Below are 22,135 nucleotides of genomic sequence, written 5' to 3'. Positions count from 1 at the left end.
AACCACCACTGAACTGATCCTGAACCTTAACTGGGGCCAACTCACAAAACCAGAGCTGCCATTTGGCTAAGCAGCACTGTCCCAGGCTTCCCAGTGTGGCTGGCATGGTAATGTTGGGGAGTCATTAAAACTAATTGTAAATCATGCCTCAGCTATGCAACTTCCCACCTCAGCTTCCCAGATGAAGATGAGCACAGGGTGAATTAATCTACAGCCACATACTGAAGCCACAGTATTTAAACTGGCTTTTAAATATGTAAAATGCTATAACAAAATAAAACCCTTCTTTCTTTCTCTTTCCCTTTTCCTTAAGTTCTTAAAAACAAACAAACAAACAAACAAACAAAAAACACACACAAAACAAAAACCAACAAAAACAACACAACAACAAAACACTTATGCAGTGAGTGTGAGGTAAAATGAGATGCATTTAAGCAATGTCTTAAGGAATTTTAAGAGAGTCAGAAAGACCTGAGAGGAAAGGAGAAAACTGTTGGTATCTGCAGATTTCCTGTGACCAAAAGTCTTTCTTTCCAGCTTTCTAGACTGAGTGTCATCTAAACATCATCCTGTTACCATACGGATGTGCTTAACACTTACACTGACACCAGTGAGGCTTATCTCATGTAAATCTTTGCAGGACCAGAACCTAACTATGTTGCACAGGGCAAAGGAGGTATTGAACCAATTAAGCCATGGCAAGGTAACACAAGGAAGGAGGGGAAAGAAATGCAAATGAAAGAATGTGGGAACAAAAAACTTGAGCTTTGTGAAACACTGATTTAATGTCTTACCTTGAATGATCTCTTATAGTCTAGCTTGTCTCAAGACAGAGCTCCTGATAAAAATTTACTTAAATGGATACTGTCAAGTTTTTGGAAAGGTCCGAACATTCAAGTTTCTAACCTCATTTACTATTTCTGCTAGTAAACCCATGCAATTATTTATACCTAATATCATTTTCAAATCTCTTTAGAAAAAAAGTGTTAAAGAAAATGCCTGTAGACTCTGCTAATCTTACTATAAGAAAATATCAAAATGGATTAAACACTATACAGCTGGAAATTGATCTCATGCATTTGCTTTACGTACTTAACCTTAAGATGATATTTAAGAATAAATGTCTTTGGCTCGCAGCTTTCCAAATAAAACATGAATCTCCATATGTTCCTTGAAACAAAAATTTTGCATCTGATTTGTTTACAGTTTGAGTTAATTATCAAAGAGATATTAATTAATCTTCTCCTAGATAATTGTGAGACTGTCTACCTATATGTTGGGGAAAAAATAAATATAGAGGCAAATGTCAATACTGCTCAGGATACACACCTATATGCAGCCTATGAATAAGGGCAGATTATGAGTCCCATTAAGAATAATAGAAAATTATGTGTTACTAAAGGTGAGAAATGGGAAGGCAAGTGAAATATTTTCTGCAGGTTTTGAACTACATTATGGAAAAGACTTAGGAAGTGGTTAAGTGCATGCATCTGACTGAAAGGTTTGAAAGCTGCAGAAAGAACTTATGCAGCACTTGTTCAAAAATACTATTTCAGATTCCAAAACAAAAATCAACTATGCTGTTAAAGAGTCTTGAGTTTTCCTTTTTAACTGGCATCCTTCTGAATTTGTCATCCACCAGAGTCTACAAACATGGGTGACTTGCAAATATTTTAATAACAATAATTACTTCTACTGAGGACATTCCTACTTTTCCATTGGCATTAAGGCCATCAAAACCAGAAATCCCATTTTAGTTTTGGCAGAAATACTTTTCTGCTACAACTTAAAGTTTCTGAGAGGAAAAAAAATTATTTCTTATAAGAGGAAAATCATACACAGTTTGATGGCTTGGCAGCATGAAGTAGCAATTTCCATATATATTTGAGGTGCCACCAACAAAACAGATTATTGCAGGATTATGATGTGGTTGCTACTGTAACAGGGTAGAGTACTCAATGGTTCAGGAAGCCTCTGTGTTTAAACATACTGTATGGAAATTAGAAACTATTGTATGGCCTCATCTTGGGTGCCACAGGTTTGGGTGAGTTAAAACCTATCATTGCTATCAAAAGCACTCAAAAATTGCACAAATTTAAAACACGTTTACTCTAAAATTACTCCGTATTTACTCTAAAATAACTCTAAAACACATTTATTCTATCTACTAATCATGATAAGCAATAAATAGTCATAAGAAACATTTTATTTTTTTGTTAGTTTAAAGATGCTTCATCTTACAGCTGGAAACTGCAAATTCCATTGTCATCAAGCCAACATACAAAAACGTTGGGAAAGTCATCCACAAAAGCAGACTTCATAATTGCAGCCACTGGTAATTAGTGCTTTACCATGACCAACTTCCATAAACTCCCTGACACATCAATTCATGATGCTCAGCTCTTAAGAGAACTGAAATATGAGGAACAACTGATTTGTCCTCCTCTGAGGAGGAAAAGAGATTGTTTTCTATTAGATTAGAACCAAGATAGCATTTGCAGTGGCATCAAAAGCAGAGATGCGAGGGCATTTGCAGAAGCAGGACCTTCAGTGCAAGTAATATAACATTAAAGTCTTGAAGCTGATTCCACACACTATGTTATGCAGCCAACCAGCTTTTATGATGAAGATTCTCTCAAGAATATCTAAAGTTTTCTGTTCCATGGGTCCAAATTTGGAATGTGCTCTTGAGTATGTAATCAAGGAAATTTCAGGAGTTGTACGGACATATTTTGGAAGCTCATTGTTATGAAATCAAGACAAATATCTCCTTGTTTTCTGCTTTCTCACACTTCTTACAGGAAAAATAACTAACAAATATGTATCCTCAAAACTGATATTATGTCCTGAAAAAGATTCATCTCTTAAGAGCATCACACTTCTAGCGATAACACTAAGCAACATTCACTCTAATTGCCTGGAATATCTTAACCAAGAAGTTGCAATCACAGTGAAAACATATTTCATTAACATTAAGAATAAATCACTTACATGATACCAGAGTAGAAGACAAATGAGAGATAGCAAGTTTTTCCTATCTCATACCTCATCTGCCCATTACTGAAAATACAATAAATTGGTACTAGTGTAGCCATAATGCTCCTATTTGATTTAGTAACCTTTTCTTACAAAACCCTTTTGTCAGTTGTGACCAGCTTTGCACAAAAGATCTATTTTCTCCTGTAGGTGTGCATGTTGGCTGAAAATTAAGGAAGCTAATGGAAAGGTCAATTAACTTAAAGGAAACTGGATCTAACAATAACCTGTTACATCCACAATGATTTGTAATGTAAATTTATGCTCAGTTAGTTTGTGAATCCATGTGAGATACAATTTTATGTCTTTCTATTACAGACAGTGAAATCCATCATTAAATTTTTTATAGGCTTGTGTCACAAATATGATCATTTCAAACTGAGAGCTTAAAGAAAAGTCTCTAAAGAGTACCGTATTATTACCATATATCACGTGATTTTCAGTGCCTCTCCTAACTGCTGCCTTAGACCATGGCAAATATGAAACAAGTGTAAAAGACAATTAATAACTAATTATCTGGCATTTCTTGTGACTTAAATATATACATGGTTAGTTGATGTCAGTCAGACAAACTAACTGAAATTATTTCTTAACTGCAGTACACTAAGGAAACACACACAGACAATTACCACAGATCAGATGATATGTGATAATTTGCTACTGCATGTTATGTATTTATGTAGCTAAACTAACATCCTTCACAACACGATATATTCTGCATGTTATAAAGAAGCCTTTTTCCCTCATGTGTTAATTGTACTATTTCTTTCAATACTTTTTCCTTTAAAGCTAAGCACACTATTACATTACCTCCAACAGTACAATGTTCAGAGGGAGAGAAAAAAAAATCATAGCTAACTGACTGTACAAATTCAATTTTAACTATATTCTGAATGCACTAGGCACTTTCCACACACACACAGGAAGACAAAGCCCAATCTGTCCCAGAGAGCTTAGAGTCTAGGAAACCTCTTAAAAGTTACTTAAAGCAAGCTGGTCAAATCTTGTAATTTTAGGGTCTGGCATATTGGGATTCACTAGAATAAAGGCAATGAATGTGTGTCCCTTGAGAAAGCCAGGAGTCCTGTTAATCCAAATGTACAAAGTCACAGCATTAAGGCACACGGGTGTAGGCATACATAAACCATACACAAAGTTAGAATATGTTATGTAACATAACTGCAACCATAATCATAGTGACTGGTGTGATTTTTTTCTCTTCTTGTTTCACAAAGCATACAATTAAATAATACCCAAAGAGTTCCCATATGCCCACTGTTACAGCAGTTGACTTGTTTACAATGCCCTACCTAGGTCACAAGTGTATACAATAGGAAAAGAACAACAAACTGGCCAAACGGCTAGCCGTGACTGTGTTAAGGCACTCTAGGGTGTGTTTCAAGGATACCATAATACAAGCCTCCTCTTACTGAAGACTACAACAAACCCAGCTGATCACTAGAATACATCCTGTCAGTTAATAGTGCACTGAATATTTTTATGTACATGTCATTCTGTTCTCTGTAGCAGAATGCAATCTTTGCTTTGAATCGGGAAACAAGATTTGTCTTTAGAAAACGTTGTACAAGAGTCATAATTTCTTTGGCAGAGTCTGTTTAATGGGGAAGATATTTCTACTCCACTGTAGACAGTGCATAAGAGCTGTGGAAAACTACAACCTTTTGAATGCTTCCAGTGGGAGATAGAAATTCCCAGCAGAAACAGGGATGATGAAAAAACAGATTACTCACGATGACTGGGAAGCTTTCCTCCTCAACAAATAGTCCACAACATCTGGGTCAGTCTCTAATAGGCTAATAAGAACTTCATTTTGTAGGTCAGGGGAAACCTATGAAGACAACAAAAATACTTAATTGGAGATTAATAACTTTTACATACATTCATTTTTGTACTATGCTGAAACTAAAAGATCAAGTACGGTTACATTTACAGAGAGTATATTAAAATAAATATTCAGACACTTCCACTTAAATGAGTAGTTTCATATAACAGATGCAGTAGGACTGAAGATCGCTTTGTACAAAGTCAAATGCTGATTACTGTTGAATATCCTATTAGTACCCAGTTGGGTATTATATCTGATAACAAGAGTGGGATTACTTATGTATTGCAATCTCAAAAGCCCCAGTTGAAGGTCCTCATCTTCTAACTCCATTCAAAAATCTAGGGACATTCATACATTTCCATTCCAAGCAACTGTACTTCTCTTGTTTTAGAAACAACATGACATGTAATTACAGAAGAAAAAGAATGTTTCTTCATATATTCCATGGCATTTGGCTTATCTATGTCCCTGTCATACAGAAATTTCATGGTGACTGCTCTGTCTCTGAAGTTCTTCCATTGTTTTATTTCAGTGACAGCTGCTAAAGGTCAACATTTTTCTAATTAAGTCTTGCAAACATGTAATGTTCAGATATCCGTATGGCCAAATGCTGGGATTGAGAAGCATTTAAATTCTCCTTAGGGCCTATTAGAACTTGAGCAGTTCGTTCGTTTTCATTCCATTGATAAATCTTTAGTGGCACTTATGTTACAGGAAAATGAGAGTTTCTATCCCTCTTATACCATACTACTACAGTTATACGTAGAAACTATCATAGCTATTCTGTACTTGGGAAATACAGAATGAATGGTAATAATGAATCTGCCTGTCTGATGTAAAATTGCTTAAATTACAAAGTTTATCTGTTCACAACTCAGGTTAACGAGTAGGTCCTGTTGGATCTCTAGCCTCTCTGAACTTTGGATAGTAGCAAGACTCAGACAGAATTTGTGCCATCTTCCTCTGGAGTTTGGCTTTCTTATTTGCAAACTCCCTCTAGTGCACTTTATACGGAGACAAACCTTCAAAACACTTGATACCTTCAGCTGTTGAAGGATATAACATCTCCTGGGAAGGTGGCAGGAATGGCACTCCAAAATCTGCCCAAGTAAACTTTGTGCTTCCAGTTGCATTTTATAATGCAATCAATCAATCTTTGAGAGAGTTTGTCCACATCACAGTCGAACATTTAGCTTGCCCATCACAACACTCAAACAGATGAAACCATCTGAGAAACCTGAGCTAACAGCTCAGGTTCACTCATGACGGATGGAGCTGGAGGCAAGACAATCTCAGCAAGGGGTCATCAATTGTGCAATCTGCTTCTGGATGCAATTTGTCAGAGCCTGTATCTTTTGACCTTCAGGTCACACTGCATGGGCCATTTATTCTCCCAGACATTTACTGGGAAATAGGAATAGAATTAGTAATAGATTCCTCAGGGGAATGCCTTGGTTTGGGAGGTATTTAGGGAATCACATTACAAAGAAGGCACATTACTTTGAAAAAGGAAATAATTTGAAAATAAATGAAGATATGCATCATTTACTTCAAATTGATCCAAAACATCTATGAAAAAATTGTGTGACTAGGTCTTTATTTCTTTTAAAAAATTATGTTTGACCTCTACGCTGGAGAAATTTCTTACTGATGGCCATTGGTATTCTAGTCTTTAAATACATTACCTTCTTTTTATAGGAATACATTTTTGGAAACCTGGTGCCCTGTGACTTGTCTGTTCAGATAGCCTTTCCATACAGTAGAATTCACTCCAGATAAAATCTGAGGCCAAAGCAGAATTCATGTCTTTCTGTATGTAACTTACTATTCACCTTAGTTTCCAAGTTGCTATACATGTAAGAATTTACTGACTTTGTCAGAAAAAATAGAAATATATTTTCCATGACTTACAAGCAGTCTTTCATTCCATAAAAATCAAACTGAAAAAAGTTCCAACACACTGAAAGAATGTACAAAACCCAAACTTAACACTTAATCAAGTTATAGGACTTTTATCTGAGTGAATGGGGGCACACCTATCTATGTATGATCCTTTAACTGGGTTTGTACAGGTGGTCTCCTTTGCTAGTTGTTTGGTTTTGGGTTTCCTCCCGTGAAGCAACTTAAATCAATTTGGTTAACTAACTTGCAAGTGTAGAAATGATATGCATGTAAGTATCAATTTAAATTTATAGAGAATTACTAAATGGGTATCTTCAGAAGATGTTACAGAGCTGAAATTATTATTATTGAAATAACTGCTTAACTGGCAGTTATGTCTGAGCAGATGGATGAGAACCTGAAGTTCAGGGACAAGGGTAAGTACACATGGGAAAACAAGGCACTGCTGAAATAACAGTTTTTGCATCTGCTGATCACACACCTGGTCTGATCAGAGGGCTTGGGCGCTCTCAGATGTCCTGTACAGTCAGAGATATTCTGAGATTCTAAGGTTGGGTATTACAGCTACTGAGGCACAGAAGGATGAAGGAACCTTTGTATTTTCTGCTTTGTGCCATCCCTGGCTACTGAGTTGGCACAGAGAGGCTATATGACTGCCTCTTCAGTGGGGAGGCCATAATAGCCTCTAACAATAAAAATAAGAAATTTCAGACACTATGTAAGACACTCTTCTTTGCAGCAGAGATGGATTTGGGTGCTGGATGATGTAAAATGCATGACCAAGTTGCTACATGCATGACCTTTCTTCTTCATCCTCCATGCCCAGCCAAAGCCAATGAGGTAAAGTGTGGTCGTGTTCAGTCTCCCTGAATACAACTTCTGGGCATTGTTCAGAGACTAGCAAAAAGCAGTTCCACAATACGTACTTATGCATCCCTGAGACTCACTGAAATTGATAGGAATTGGATATTAAAGTCCTTAACATCAAGGACTTAACAGCAAGGTCAGCATATTCTATGCTAAATCCACGTTTGCATATTAATGATGTTAATGGCAATTGCTTTAGGAATAAAAACAGACCCCAATAACCCCAGGTTGTTCTGAAAAACAGAGCATTTCACTGATAAGTCAGAGTCATTCTGATATTGTGGTCTGGGCTACGTAGCATGTGCTGTATTCCTACATTTTCTTTCACAAATGGTGCTTCAGTTTCAATGCTGAAGTCAACTGGAGTTTTATAACTTCCCCATATACAAGAGTAACAGGAAAAAAAAAAAAGCAGAAAACCAGCTTGGCATCAATATGCTATATGCTATAGCTGTAGCTGGATCCTCAAGTCCAGATGTTTCTCTTTTTTTAAGTAGCACAAATGTCAAGTATAAACAACACTCCTGGTTTGGCTCCACTCCTGTGGCTTTGGATGACGAACTGCTTGCTGCCTGATTTCAAATAATCAGAGTTCCAGTACAATATAATGTACAAGTCTTTTCCTTTCCATGCATCAATTACCAAAGGATGCTCTGGGTTTATTATCTTTAATTATCTTCAGAATACAAAAAGTCTCCCTGCGCTGCCTAAATTTTTCATGCTAACATGAAAAGTTGAAAGCAAACCCTTGTAGAAGTTTTATAAAAAAGCAACTATGAGCAATTTGACACAATCCTACAAATCAAATATCACATGCAAGTCTAGACATTAGTCCAGAAAACAGGCAGAACTTGCCAAGCTGTTTGTTAAATGATGGCAATGGGAAGAGTAAAAGCACTCAAGATATGCTCATCTGTTAGGCACTTCTATAATTTCACATCAATGTATTTCAGCTTTCAGGAGAGCATCTGAGACAGGTTTGCCTCTCTCTCACATGCAGCTAGCCTTTTATTTTGAAATCTGGTTTTAATCTCCCTCCACAATCTGAAAAGCTGCTCTAGAAAACAAAAGAGAACTTCTCTTTTTTTCCATCACTGCATTTAATCTTCAGCTAAAATGCAGGCATTGATGAGGTAAAGGAATAAATTTGTCAAAATGAATGGAGACCATATGTAGGTTAGCCTAATCCTAAACCCAACCCTTTCCACATCGAAGTCTGAACAGGCGCCTGAAGTATGTGCTGAGATGCCACTGTGCTGTAAGGTGTTCTTAAAGATAAGCAACAATAAGAATGTGTCTAGTATTGCAAGTATTCTTATTCAAGTACTATTTTAACCTTGTTAGTGCTATCCACACTCTGGGCCAGCAGAACTTCTGAGAAGAGTGCAGTTCTGTCACTTTCTTATGTGCTGTGGAAGGAAAGTTAGCACCTAAAGTTTCCCCAAATTGGGGAGGGGTTTGAAGTGGTGGAGAGAGGAGAGAGAGAGAGAGAGAGTGAGAGAGCCTCACTGGAACAAGAATAAAAATAAAGCAAAGGATGTAATGAAAGGCAATACAGTGTTAAAGAAAAGATGAGAAAACCACAAAGAAATTAATCTCAGGATAAGATTGATAGACGGGGCTTGTGATTGCTTTCTCATGCTTTTATCCCTGTAGAAATCTGGTAGACACCTTCTCCTTACAGTACCATGTGTCCACCACTCCCACACTCCCACAGTCCAGTCTTGCCCATCGTCTCCCACCAGTGCTGTATCTAGCACCCAGCTTTGCTGAAGCACTAAAGGAGGTCTCCACAGCATTCCTCCTCCCATGCTGGGAAATAATCTCCTCAGTATACACAGCGCTGCTTAGTTTCAAGACACAACAAACAAAACTGTTTTCACCTTTCCAAGTCATATGTTTTTGTTAAGATATTTATGTCTACTAAAGTGAAGACAGGGTGGTGCCCACCACTAGGTCTGACTGGCTTCTGATATCTTGGAGTAGGGCTCTGCCTCAGGCACAAATCATGCAAAACCGACCCATGATTTCATAGACAGAAAAAGATAAGGCCCGAGAATGAACTGACCAGGTAACTGCTAGGCTTTACCAGTGTGCTTTAACTAAGCTGCATCTTCAGTAGGCAACAGTATGTAGGAATTACTTGGTCAAAACATGTCCAAGTCCAAGGTCACCATCCCTTCTATGAAGAACCTCCTTGCTTCAGCAAGAAAACAGAGAAGTACTCAGGAACAGCACACATTTATGCTTTCCTCCTTTTATATCATTGACTAATAAAAAAGCTTTGTCTTTCCTCTCCATGTGACCAACAAGAAAGTCTTTGATAAGGGAAGTTATTCCACTTAAATTAACCAAGAATCTCTTATCCCTGCAGAAAAATTAGCTCCCTGACTTCTAAACCTGAGAGGTGAAAGGTCATTTTCAGTCTTGTCTTGAAAACTAATGAGCAATGATAATAAATTGTTTAGCACACAACTGAATAACCAACTCCATCATTTCATTTCCACAGACAGAGGAAGATATCTAAAGAAGATAATATTCTTACCGACATAGAAACAGTTCCTGGCAAGACATACGTACACATTTTCAGTATAATTGCTCACTGCAAGGCATTTGCCTTGACGGAAGACTACTTTGTTTACTAATACTAGTCGAGCTTAATTTAATGTTGTTTCCACAGATTATTTAATCCTTGTCTATTTTAATACCAACCAGGTATTTCCTCATTTAACTTACAAATGCCTAGAAGTAACAGGAAGAAACATCCACCTACCATAAAAAGGGCTTCGTAGTTTTCAATCATCTTTTGCACAACAGCTATGATAGCAGTACTCTCTTCAGCTCGAGCTGAACTCTGAACTGTGAATTCTTTGTCTGTAGATTTCTGCTTGTGCAACAGGTTAGGGCCAAAGATGGTAGCCAGGTTAAGTGATGTCATTTTGTTCCCAGTAATCTAGAAAACAGAATAAAAAGGAGGTGGGGTCTCCCAGGGTCTAGGTCTCCCAGGGTCTAATGTATCCAGAGATTTATGTATATACACAACTACATGCACACAAAACATTTGACAGATGGTTCATTCATCAAAACCAAAAAGAAGAGCTAGTCAAAAATTTAACCATTTTCAGAAATGTGGAAACACTTTGTTTGGACATCTCTGCAATAAGCACTGAGGATTTTCTCGACAAATTTTCAAACGGACTGGAGAAGAAGGTGAAAAGTGCAGCCTTCTTTAATTCCCTGGCAGGTCAGCAGTGGTGTACTTCGTCTGAACTCAGAAATACTGCCTCCTACTTCACTTTCTTACCATGCTACTGTTTCTTAAGATCAAATACTGCAAATTGTTAGTTTTTTCAATTAGCACTCATGATATGAAACAGATACAGTGAGGAAAAGCCTACTTTTCCAAGTTTAAATAGTTAAACAGGATACTTGAGGAGCACGCTCATTATTTTTATTAATATTTTCCTGATTTTTTGCTTGTTTCTGAGAACACGCTGAATATTTACTTTTTTTGCATTTTAGTTTTTTACTTTCTTCTGCACCTACAACTCCGTGCCTAAAGAAGCAAGAGTAACCTGGTTTTGGAGGAAGTAGAAGGCTAGGAACAAGTACTGGACTGGACAGCAACTATATGAAAAATATGTCACAGAGGTTATTAAATCAAAATTTTCATTGTCAGATTTGTGAGTAAGACTACTTTTTCCTGTTCCATTCATTTAACAGAGAAAAAAGCAGGGGTCACGTGCTTCCTCTCTGTGTCTCCACTTGGTTGCCATTCTGGGAATGCAGAAGATGATGCCAGCAGTTTGACTATATAAGACTGGAAGTGAATTTTGATAGCTGAACCAGTAAATCTTGAGGCTTTTTTTAAAGAACAAACAATATCATATGAGTTATTTTTTCAGCTACAGTTGAACAAATTAATTAAAAAAGGTCAGAATGAGGCAAAAAAGAGGCAGAAAATAGCATTTCAAGAAATGAGTGGGACAAAATTAATCCTTTCAAAGCAATATTTACTATTTTTTTTTATAACAGGGTATTTACTGAATGTTCCAGTTGAATTTACAACTGTCTATTCACTACAACTCTTTTTTTTAAAACAAAACATAACAAAACCACTAAAGCTCAACTAAATAGCACAGAGCTGATAGTAAAAAAAAAAAAATAAGTTTTCCCACTACTTAATCTTGGAAAGACATCTGCACCAAGTAGGTGCATGGACAGTCATAACAAACATGTTAGTGCTTTGTCCAGCATGACTGTGCTTAAACACCCCCTTATTGCACACCACCACGCACCCAGCTGTTTTTTGGGTGACCTGTTTTTTAAATACTCAGAGTAGTGATCCACCAAGGATGTGTGGGTATGTGGTGCCTTGACAGGGTGTGTGTACAGCCTCTGGCTGTGCCTGGATCTGCACGTGCAGGCTGTCTATACAAACAGTGAGTCTTCTCTAAAGGGCAGTCTCGGGGCATCCCTTAAAAAATGGTGTAAACATATCAACTGAAATTAGCTGGATGAGTCATTTTAGTAAAGTTAGTCATCTGTCTTCATCTTCGTGAGAGAAGGACTTTCGAAAGACATCGTGGAGAAGAGCCTGTGTGCCAAAGCTCACATGTCTTCCTTCCAATGATAGCAAAATACTTTCTTTCGCCCTGTATGCCTTTATTCACTTAATTATTAATGAATAGCTTAAGTAATTATGAATAGAATACTCTAGTGTCTATAAAAGATATCCAATTGCATGTAATATTCTTGATGCTTACAATACTGCCAAGGTGACTTACATAAATTTGCCTTGCCAAAATACCTGTAGCAGAGCTGATGTACTCTTAAGGGGAATGAAAATTCCTTTACTACAACTGTTTTGCCAAGCCCACTCTCTTAAGCAGCATCAGCCCTGCAATAAGATCCTCTCGGGTACATTCCTCAACCGAGAGAGAACTTTTTGCTGGACCAGAGGGACCAAGACCTTAGCCAGCTTATACGCACTATGTTTTTAAGTGCACTAAAATTGTTACAGGCTGCTCTTTTAAAATGCCTTTCATTATAGTGGTTTAGTTGTCTATCAGCTTATTGCTGAAGACAAAAATAATAGCATTTGAAGGGGATTTAAAACTGAAAAAGGTCCTGAAGTCACATGTAGCACATTTGAAGTTAGGACTTCAGGCAGAAATTCAGCAAAACTCAAAGTGCCTATTCTTAAATACCAACCAAGTCTAAAAAGTGTCTAAAGAAGTCAGCAGTTCTCCATTTGGAAGACAATATTCTCCAGGAGTTCCAGCAGCGTTTCAGAAGTAACTTCAGAAGTAGTCTCTGCTACAGTTCACAGGACAAGGAAGTCTGTTCCACAAAAAAACTAGTACAATTTTGTCAAGCAGTGACAGACTGTATCCTTCTCATTCCAAGAAAACAGAGTTGCTGCCTTTTGCAGAGCAGGTCACTAGTTCAAGCATTTTCCTGGGAGAAAATGGGAAACCTGGATTTTCAGATCTTCTGTAGTGCGACTGTCTTAGATGCACGTGTTAATGCTCAGAAGTACACCTAAGACACACAGCTATGGGTATTCTTGTCACTGGGGTTGGGTGTTGTACGGTCTCTCCACTGAATTTGGTCCAGAATGCAACAGTAGGGAGGCAGGAATGAGAACAAGCAAAGCTGGACCCTGACTCCAACTGGTGATTAGGTCTAACAGTTAGAAAGGCACCTGTCTTTTATTTTTTTTTTTTTATTCTTCACTACACAATTCACACAAGGAAATTAAGGGAAACAAGAAATGAACTAAGTCCAAAGGTCATATAAGAAAGCAAAAGCAGAGAATGACAAAAGAATGAAAAAGCACACTCTTGAATGCCTGACACTTTTCTATGGAGAGGAGGGCTGTATTTTTTCCATAGAATGTAACAGGAAAAACCAAAGGTGGAAAAAGGATGGACAACATTAAATATTCTTAACAACAAGGTCTATTATGTTGTGCATCTCCCAAAGAAAGTGCTAGATGCTTTACTGATTAAGTCATAAAAAAATTAAACTCATGCAGCCTTAAGAACGTAGTAAAAAACTAAATATCAAATGTGTGGTCAAGAATAAAAAAATCTCCCCCATCTTTCAGGGGTATGCCACGTGGCTATTTCACAGCCTTAAAGATCTCTTTTCAGACCATTAATTAAGCAAAGTCAAAGGACACGAGTGTTTGGAACTTACCTCTTGGCCGTCTTTGTCTGTGGTGTCTTCTGCGTGGCCAGCCACTGTGGAGAGGAACTGCAGCAGTCGGTGTAGGGTATCGCAGTTACAGGGAGGTAGGAGATAAATGAGAAGCTGTAAGGTGCTTAGCTGTTCATCTGGCTCTAATACTAAGAGGGGAAAAAATACATTCTAAGAAAAGTACTCCAACTAACCTAAAATCAGAACAAATATACTGTTCCTAGCCCAAAGGAAGGCATAAGAATAGCTTTGTTTAATGATAATTTTTCTCATAACATCAGAAGAAAAAGAGAAAACACTTCAAGGAAATACCAAAAGCATAACAATATTCTTATGGGATTTTTGCTTTGGTTGGTCAACATTTTGCTTATAGGCTCACAGGCTCTTCTCTCAGCCCATGAGAGCAAAATCCATGCTGCGTACTCCATCACCATCACTGAACACAAAAATTCTGTGTAATTTTCTACTTTTTACATTCATTTTGGTATAGTTATGGGTTTACAGGACACCCTTTGGAAGCATTCCAATAAAGTTTATGCTTTGGCCATTATAAATATTTTTGTTTGTTTGTTTGTTTTGTTTCGTTAGTTTGTTTTTTGTTTTTACAATTTCATATCTTACACAGAGTCTGGGAAACTGGAAAAGCAGCTAGAAATGTCAAGGGCATTCTACACTTCAACCACCTAAAATGCAATGGTAGCCAGAGACAAAGGTGAGATAAAGTCAGGATCTCAGACACAAAGGCTAGAAAGAAGCTGAAGAACATAGCAAGCAGCAGTTCAAGCCTGAATGGTCTAACTCTACATTTTCCCAACTCTTTGAGAGACCGGACCCGGCTTTTAGCATAAGCCAACACATTTGGTACTATTTAATACAATGGCTCTGAGAGCCATTAACTACCAAGAAACTTGAACTTTTCAAGCTAGGCTTTTGAAGCCAGACCATAATTTTGATTAGTGAATAGCTACAAAAACTAAGAGCATTAACAGTGCTGAGATACCAGGAACATGACTTCTATCATAATACCAATGTAAAAATAGGTATTAATAGATATAAGTGAAATCTCTGTTCTAGTTCTCTGGACTAATACAGTATGAAAACGAAGGAAAGTCATCAGCAAATTATATATATAAATATATAGATAGATAGATATTTGGAGCAAATCAAGGCTAGAGTATGAAATGCACAGAAAACAGAATATAGTTAGTAGAGATTACAGAATTCAAACAAGCTTATCAAAAATCAGTAAATCAAGATGCTGCAGAGCTCACAGAGTGTGTTGATGAAAGGTGTATAAAGTTCTCTAGTGAGAAGCGGGTCAGGCATATCACGCAGAAATTCCTTTAATAAAGCAGCAACATCATGAATGCTGTGCTCTTCGTCCAGCACGACATCTATGCCCCGGTCAAACTCTTCACGTAACTGAAAAAAATCATGACACAAAATCTTAGTCACTTAACTAGCATATTCCAGCATAGAAGATCTTTTAAGATGTGACCATTTTCACTTTCCAGATTGCAGAACTGGTTTTTGGTAAGGTTGAATATATAATTCACTTCTAAGTGATCATTATTAGGGAGATAACAAACACCAAGCTAATACCATTATGAGGTATTGCTATTTTTTTCCAGCTACAGTCCCCAGACAAAATTTTGTATAAGTCAAAGGTATCAAACTTCCCAGAGGCAGAAGAAATCCCTCTCCCGCATCCAATATGCCTTTCGAAAATATAGAAGCCTGACTTTCTGAAGAGACTTCCCACCACCCAGAGCAGAATTCTTTCTTCAGGTCGAGAGCTCCATCCTTTACTCTTTTGTTCTTTTTGAAAATAGTCAAGATGTTTTAAAACTATTTCCTGGGAATACTTTATATCTTTGCTAATACTATGAGGTTTCATAATATATCCTTTCAGGGAATAATTATTAATCTTACTAAACACAAGGAAATTTGAGATATCAGCTTGCCTTACCAGGATTATTAAATGCACTTCAAAAAGGAAGAAAGAAGGTAAATCACAAGCAAACTATGTGTGTGATAATCTGAGGCAAATCTTGATTACAGGCAAATCTGTGTTGTGTGTGTATGTAGAGTAGGTAGAGAAGGTAGAAAATCCCCGTATTTTCTACATAATTCGTGCCATCATAATGAGCGTGAAAGGCATTCTATAAAAAACACAGCCTGCTTTCTAATTTATTAAGGTTATTATTGTTACTAAATTAGTCTTTATTAATAATGAATAATTATGGTATGAAGACCAGAATTTTTTCTTTATTCATCATTATGCTTTTCCCCACTGTTTTGTAGCCAAATGTTTTCCAGTACTGACTTGGGGATTTAATTCTCAGATCATGTCTGCTCTTCAGACTGATGGCAAACATGGAACATCACTGTGGAGCACCACAAACTACTTCTATCCAGAAGATTGTCCCCACAGATACTGCCCCAAGGCAACTGAGGAAACAGATTAGCACTGCATCAAGAATTTGGACTTCCCAAATAGCTGTCTGAATCACAAATTGCTAGTATAGACTTGAATATAGAGCACTTCTGGTCCATTATCTTTAGAGGCCTAAATGGGTTGTCCTAATTAGCACAATATCAAATAATCATTGGTGGAACTTGCCACATTTCAGGCCCAGGTATCACAATGGTTAAAAAGCAGTACTTTTTCACATCAACCTTAGGTCTCTCAGACTTCCTTCACAGTGAATATTTGCACACTTTTGGAAAGTACATCCAGTGAACTACTGTATCCACTTGACACTGAGACATGAGAACTGGGGACATCCCCGCTGGGAGAGGGACGGGAGAGCACAGCTCCAGCCATACTGCTCTTCAGCCTTGGGGTCTGGCAGCTTCACCAGCAGAGCTGTCCTCCAGGCACCCAGACTAGTGTAGAGGCCTGCCTTCCCTAAGCTCAGCAGTCATGCTCTGCTCATGCAACTGTATTGTTCCTGGGCACAAGCTAGTACCTGGCACCCGGATGTACCAGACTTTGATTCAGCAACAGCTCAGGAGCCTCGGTCCTGCACCCCACTGAATGTGAAAAAGCTCTAAGGTGGTTTGTAATAGAGACATTTGTTCTAGATTTTCCCTTCCTGCTCACCAATAAAAAAACCTGCTGGCACATGCACTCATTTATTTACATATTTATGGCAACAGACTACAGTTGAAATACGACATTTTCTAACTGGGGGAGGAAGGGAAACAAAAGTATGCCTGCTTTCTGTACAAGAAAAACTAATGAACAGCTGCGAAAGCACACCAAAATCTGAGTATTGGGTTTGGCTTTCCATGGTTCAGAAAATGAATGGAATTTTAATTGAATCCAGACTTTCCCATGTGTTCGTGTTGACAGCATTTATTATTGTAGCTGCAAGGGCCAAGCTGATGCACCCATGTTGTTTAATAAAATAAATTAGTTCATCTAATTCAATAAATTAGTCCCTGTAATAGAATACATAAATACCCAAATCTCTTGGTTTCCTTAGCTTTTGAAAACGGAGTAAAAGAAAAACTGCTGAAAGTTAGTTATGTTTGAAGTAAGGCTTAGGTTACAAGCAAATGATATAAGCTCCCTGCTTTCTCCCAGAGGTGTGATGCAATTGTACTCATGCCTGAATAATAAATGTTTTGACATCAAAACTTGTAATGCAAATTAGAGGCAACTTACTTTTCAATACTTTTTCTAGTTCAGTGTTGATCTAACAACTGTGCCTGCAGACCATGAGTGCTTTCAGCTTTGTGGTATAACGTCCACACAGCAGTATTAACTGGTAGAGAGTAAACTACTTATCAGCAAGTTATACTGTTCTGCCAGCCAGAATCAAGACAGATTATCTATTCATCATAACTCTCCAAAGAAAGCCAATCATTATGTCGTATATTTTTGCATCACAGAATCGTTATTCATGGGATCAGATGCAGCCAAGCTTTCTTTTGCTCTTTTCTATTTTGTCTTTTTGGTCTTAAAGTTCCTAGCAGGGGTATTTTACCATAACTTTTTGTGTTCTCCCTAAGCATCATACAACCATTAAGCACTATTGTCTACAGTTCTAATTCAACATGTATTCCCAGCTTCTGGGAATAACAACGCAAGAGCTAGGCTGAGGAAACACCCACTTCTGACTTTGTCTGTGGAACCTAACTGTACACCATCTTTGCTTTTTCAACATTTGGCTGAGACTAGGAATTGGATGGGTCTGCTCTGACCTTAAAGTGGAACGGGTAAAAGAAAGGTGATGTTTGGGAACAGCAATCTGAGGGTCAAAGAGATTGTTCTGTACTTTCATATTTCCTCATACTGTAAGTTTTCTGAAAAAGATTTACAGTTTGGGTTTACTTTGGGAGCTGCTGCTGTTTCTGAGATGAACAAGCAGCCAAGATTTCTTTTTCCCGACAGTGAAACCTTTGGAAAATTTCATCACGGTAGGCTATTTGGATATCCAACCTTTTGCTACTTCTGTTGAGATCCTGAGAAGGATTTCACCAAGTGTTAAAGAAGACTAAAAATGGCCTGTTATGAGCTATAAAGAAGCATAATAAAGTCACTAACACAGAAACTCTGAAGTTCACCAGGTGAAGAACTGGGCAGAAATCACCTAATAGAAAGCAGTAAGGTTATTTGTATCATACCTGATGAGGGAACAGCATATCCATATCCACTCACCTGTCTTACTCTCTTTTTTGAACTTCCAACTCTGAATATTCCTACTGTCTGGAGACCTGCAAGTAGAGCACATCAGAAAACTGTTTTATTATATAATTTTCTGCTGAAAATTGCATTGAATCAAAGCAATCTGCGCTATGTGTGTACTTAAGAGAGTAAGAAAAAAAGACAAAAAAAAAATTATTTCTTTACAAGGTTACACTTACCACACTGAGACAAAACCCTTGGAACAAGTAGCCATTCAGTGTAGTTTACCTAGCCTGCAAACGGCATCTCTGTGACATTTCTCTTGATGCCATTTTCTTGGTGCCACTACCATTGTGTGAGGGACAGAGGTAATGCTGACAGTGAGACGTGGCTCAGCGTTTTGAGGTGGCCCTTCCAGGACTGACATCGAAGGAAAAGGGCAATAAGATATCTAAATACTTGAACACTCAGCTGTGTCTTTGGATATGGGAAGCAGTTGGTGTTTGGCTTTACCAGCTGGCTGTATAGTGCCTACCAATATGAAGCTTTCCTTCAAAGAGATGTAAATAGGGTGTTGCCTGCTATTCCAGGAGAAATCAGTTCAAACCTTTTTCTATCCTTGTAGATACTACTGGAATATCAAACAAATAATATGTGGTTGATGAATGGACATATATTGTCAAGTAACAGCAACTGAAATATTTGAGAGTAAAAGTCATCTTAGAGGTGCAATGAGAGGTGCAATGAGAGGTGCAATGGTCTTTAGCAATGAGAGTGTAAGTGGAAATCTTAGAGGCTCGAACAGCTGTGTATATAGCATCATTTCATAGAGCTAGACATCATTTTCAAAAAGGATGAGATTGTCTAAGCTTTGAAAAATTTATGGTCTAACAAAGGCTACTCAGAAACATTCTTCTTCTCTACTGACATACAGGAAATGTAAAATAGCCTTGTAAAACAAATGCTGTCCCCCCTATAACAGCCATGAGGCTACACTACTTGCTGGAGATGTGTAGCTCCACAGTACATGGCGTTGTAGATTCTCATCAGAAAAAAAAATCAGGTTGGATTCTGCCTTTTAGCTTTTAGTCTCAACGTGGCATCCCTCTTCAAATATTCTTCTGTCTTCAGTTAACAGAAAATTGAATTGATAGAACAACACAGAACTAATTTAGTAAACCCAGGAACATTGGCCCGGAATCATCTGAGATGGAGATACTCACACTGAGCAAAAACTGGAAGCTTTTTCCTGCACAAACATGCAGTATTTGTTTTACTCTAAGGGTCTGAAGGAAGTCAAACCTTTACAACTTTGGGACCTGATCCCAGGGACAACAGGGAAGGAGAACTAGGCCAAGGGCTTTTATGGCTAAAAAAACTAATCTTTTCTTTATTTTTTTAAATCATATAATTTTGTTTAAAATAATCATATAAAACATACATGAAAAGTCCAGTCCCTTTGTGGCTTGGTGCTGAAAAACTGGCCTAACAGACAGTAAAATATTTTCTGTCATACAGTTTCATTCATTACTGGCATACAGTAAAATATTTTCATCATAAGCATCAGAAACTTGTCCCATCACTTAGTTCAGAATGATGTTGCTACAGTATTGTTGCTAGAACAGGAAGTCCTCTATTTTCCCTAAAGCCAATGAGAAAACACTCTGTCTTCTGCGATCTTTTCTTTTCTCAAAGTCAACCAGTCCTGATGACAGTTGTATAATACTTCTGTGGATTAAACTGAAAATTGAAGAACATCAATATTTGCTCCAAATTATCTCGGATTATTGTGTTGTCGGGTAATATAATATACTCTTAGAAAATGCACAAAGAAACATCCTAAGTTTTATTTAAAAGGAACTTTTAATATCAAGCAAGCATTTTAGTAAAAAAGTGTTGCATCGGAAAGTATCTTTGTTATTACAGTTAAGAGGAGGTTACAGGTTAAGAGGATTAAGCACTTCATCACTAATGTTTAAGTGACATAAAATCACAGTATCCAAAGGAACCTCAGCTGGGTGTCTCTTTTTGCTGACTCAGAGATTTTAATGTTCTCTAAACTCAGCTAACCTTACTTAAAGGCATGGAAGTCATTCATCTTAAACTTAATGATCCCTGTATTTGTCAGCCATGATATCTAGTCTCTGTAAAAGGCTAACAATGACTTGCTTTCATCATTTTCCTTTATGTATTTGTAAGCAACATGGTTTTCAATTATGTACTGTAAAAGCTTAGCATTGTTGTCTAAATTGTAGTCCCTCATCTGCAAAAGCCTTTCATTGAGAGTCAGTAAATGACTTCTTTCTGGTCAAATTAGGCATCAAATGCATCATTTGGTGTTGCAGTCACCAGTACTTAATGGTTTGTTTATCATCTGGTCATGTGATAAGTCTGTCTTGCTGTGGCCAAGTTATTTCAATTCTCATGAAAAATCTTTACAAGACAAAGACACATTGGGAGAGATGTTGAACAGATACCTTGATTAACTATTGTTTCTGCATTACAGAAAGCTGGTGGGAGATTTGCGTCTGAATGATCATGAAGACATAAGAAGAATATTGGCACAATTTTATAATTCCCTTCAGAGAGAGCAGGACTAAGCCAGCGGCTGGTCAGTAGGACTCAAGCCAGGGACAGAGTAGGCAGCCTGAAAGCCTTGTAGTGAACAGGAAAACGCTTCTTGGAGCTTAATATAATTTAGTGTGGGATTTTTTTGTTTCTCTAAGCCTCTACTTTCAAATGTTGTTTCTAGCTAAGTCTTGCACTGTAGCATAAACTGTTCATTTGGCTTTTGTATCTTAAGATCCACTGGCTGGTAAGAATGACTGGCTTGCACATTTTAGGCTTTCATTCTCACCGTATGGGTAAATCTGTGGGGTGTAAAGATTCATTCTTGCAGAGCTGAGCACTCCAGTACTGGATGAATGACTTCCAAGAAAGTCTTTTCCCTCATGCTGAACAAGCCAGTTTGCAAACTTGTAACATAGGTCTTCAGTTTGGGAGGAAATCATCTTCTAAGTAATTACTTATGAGACAGGATCTTTAGCAAGAGGCAAAATAGGAGGGAAAGCGTCTGACTTTCAAAGATGTCCTTGCAATTTTAAGTATACACTTGTTTCTCAAAATACACGTTTATTTATACTATAGTAAAAATACATCTGCCACTCATGGGAAAATGAGATATTCTTACCATGTTTTTCCAAGTGCTGGCAGCAACTATCTACAAGCCGGGGAACCTGCCTGTAAATTGGGTTCAGGCTTAGTTTCTTATCTCTTGCTTTTTCTTTCTTGCTCTGGGCTTCTGCTGGCAGGGAGAGCTGGAGAGCTTCTAACAACCGTGACTGATTGTCATCAAGATCAGTAATAGAGTCCACAGACATTGCACCCTGTAAAATACACATGCATGGACAATTAGTATGGCTGGAGAAACCTAAAGGCCACAGTACCTCATCTGACAAAGAAAAAAAATTGCCTCCCTATCTTAAACGAACTAATATAAATATACACTTTGCTTTCATAAAATAGTCAAGTTCTAATACCAGTGTAATGGATGGAAAAATCAGGACAGTAACAATGCTATTATTACCAAACCACAAGAAATACAAATTAGACACTAAAAAAAATAAATGCTTTACATTCATTTG

At 37.6% G+C, this 22,135-nt stretch overlaps 1 protein-coding gene across 6 annotated transcripts in view; it reads right to left on the bottom strand.

Annotated features, from left to right (window-relative positions):
• The window catches only part of ARHGAP6 (Rho GTPase activating protein 6), a 326,136-nt gene that overhangs the window by 8,154 nt on the left and 295,847 nt on the right, over nucleotides 1-22,135 (bottom strand). For all 6 annotated transcript variants that reach the window (XM_066982167.1, XM_048066883.2, XM_048066884.2 and 3 more), the window contains 6 exons: nucleotides 21,682-21,877; nucleotides 18,525-18,580; nucleotides 15,127-15,277; nucleotides 13,856-14,004; nucleotides 10,425-10,604; nucleotides 4,788-4,885 (listed from right to left, as the gene is read on the bottom strand). In XM_066982167.1, coding sequence (XP_066838268.1) covers nucleotides 4,788-4,885; nucleotides 10,425-10,604; nucleotides 13,856-14,004; nucleotides 15,127-15,277; nucleotides 18,525-18,580; nucleotides 21,682-21,877 — 830 coding nt within the window. The remainder of the gene's footprint in view (nucleotides 1-4,787; nucleotides 4,886-10,424; nucleotides 10,605-13,855; nucleotides 14,005-15,126; nucleotides 15,278-18,524; nucleotides 18,581-21,681; nucleotides 21,878-22,135) is intronic.

Source organism: Anser cygnoides, chromosome 1 (genome assembly GCF_040182565.1).
Source record: "Anser cygnoides isolate HZ-2024a breed goose chromosome 1, Taihu_goose_T2T_genome, whole genome shotgun sequence".
Classification (NCBI taxonomy): domain Eukaryota; kingdom Metazoa; phylum Chordata; class Aves; order Anseriformes; family Anatidae; genus Anser; species Anser cygnoides.
Note: the sequence above shows the minus strand (reverse complement) of the source record. Positions and strands in the feature narration are given on the sequence as shown.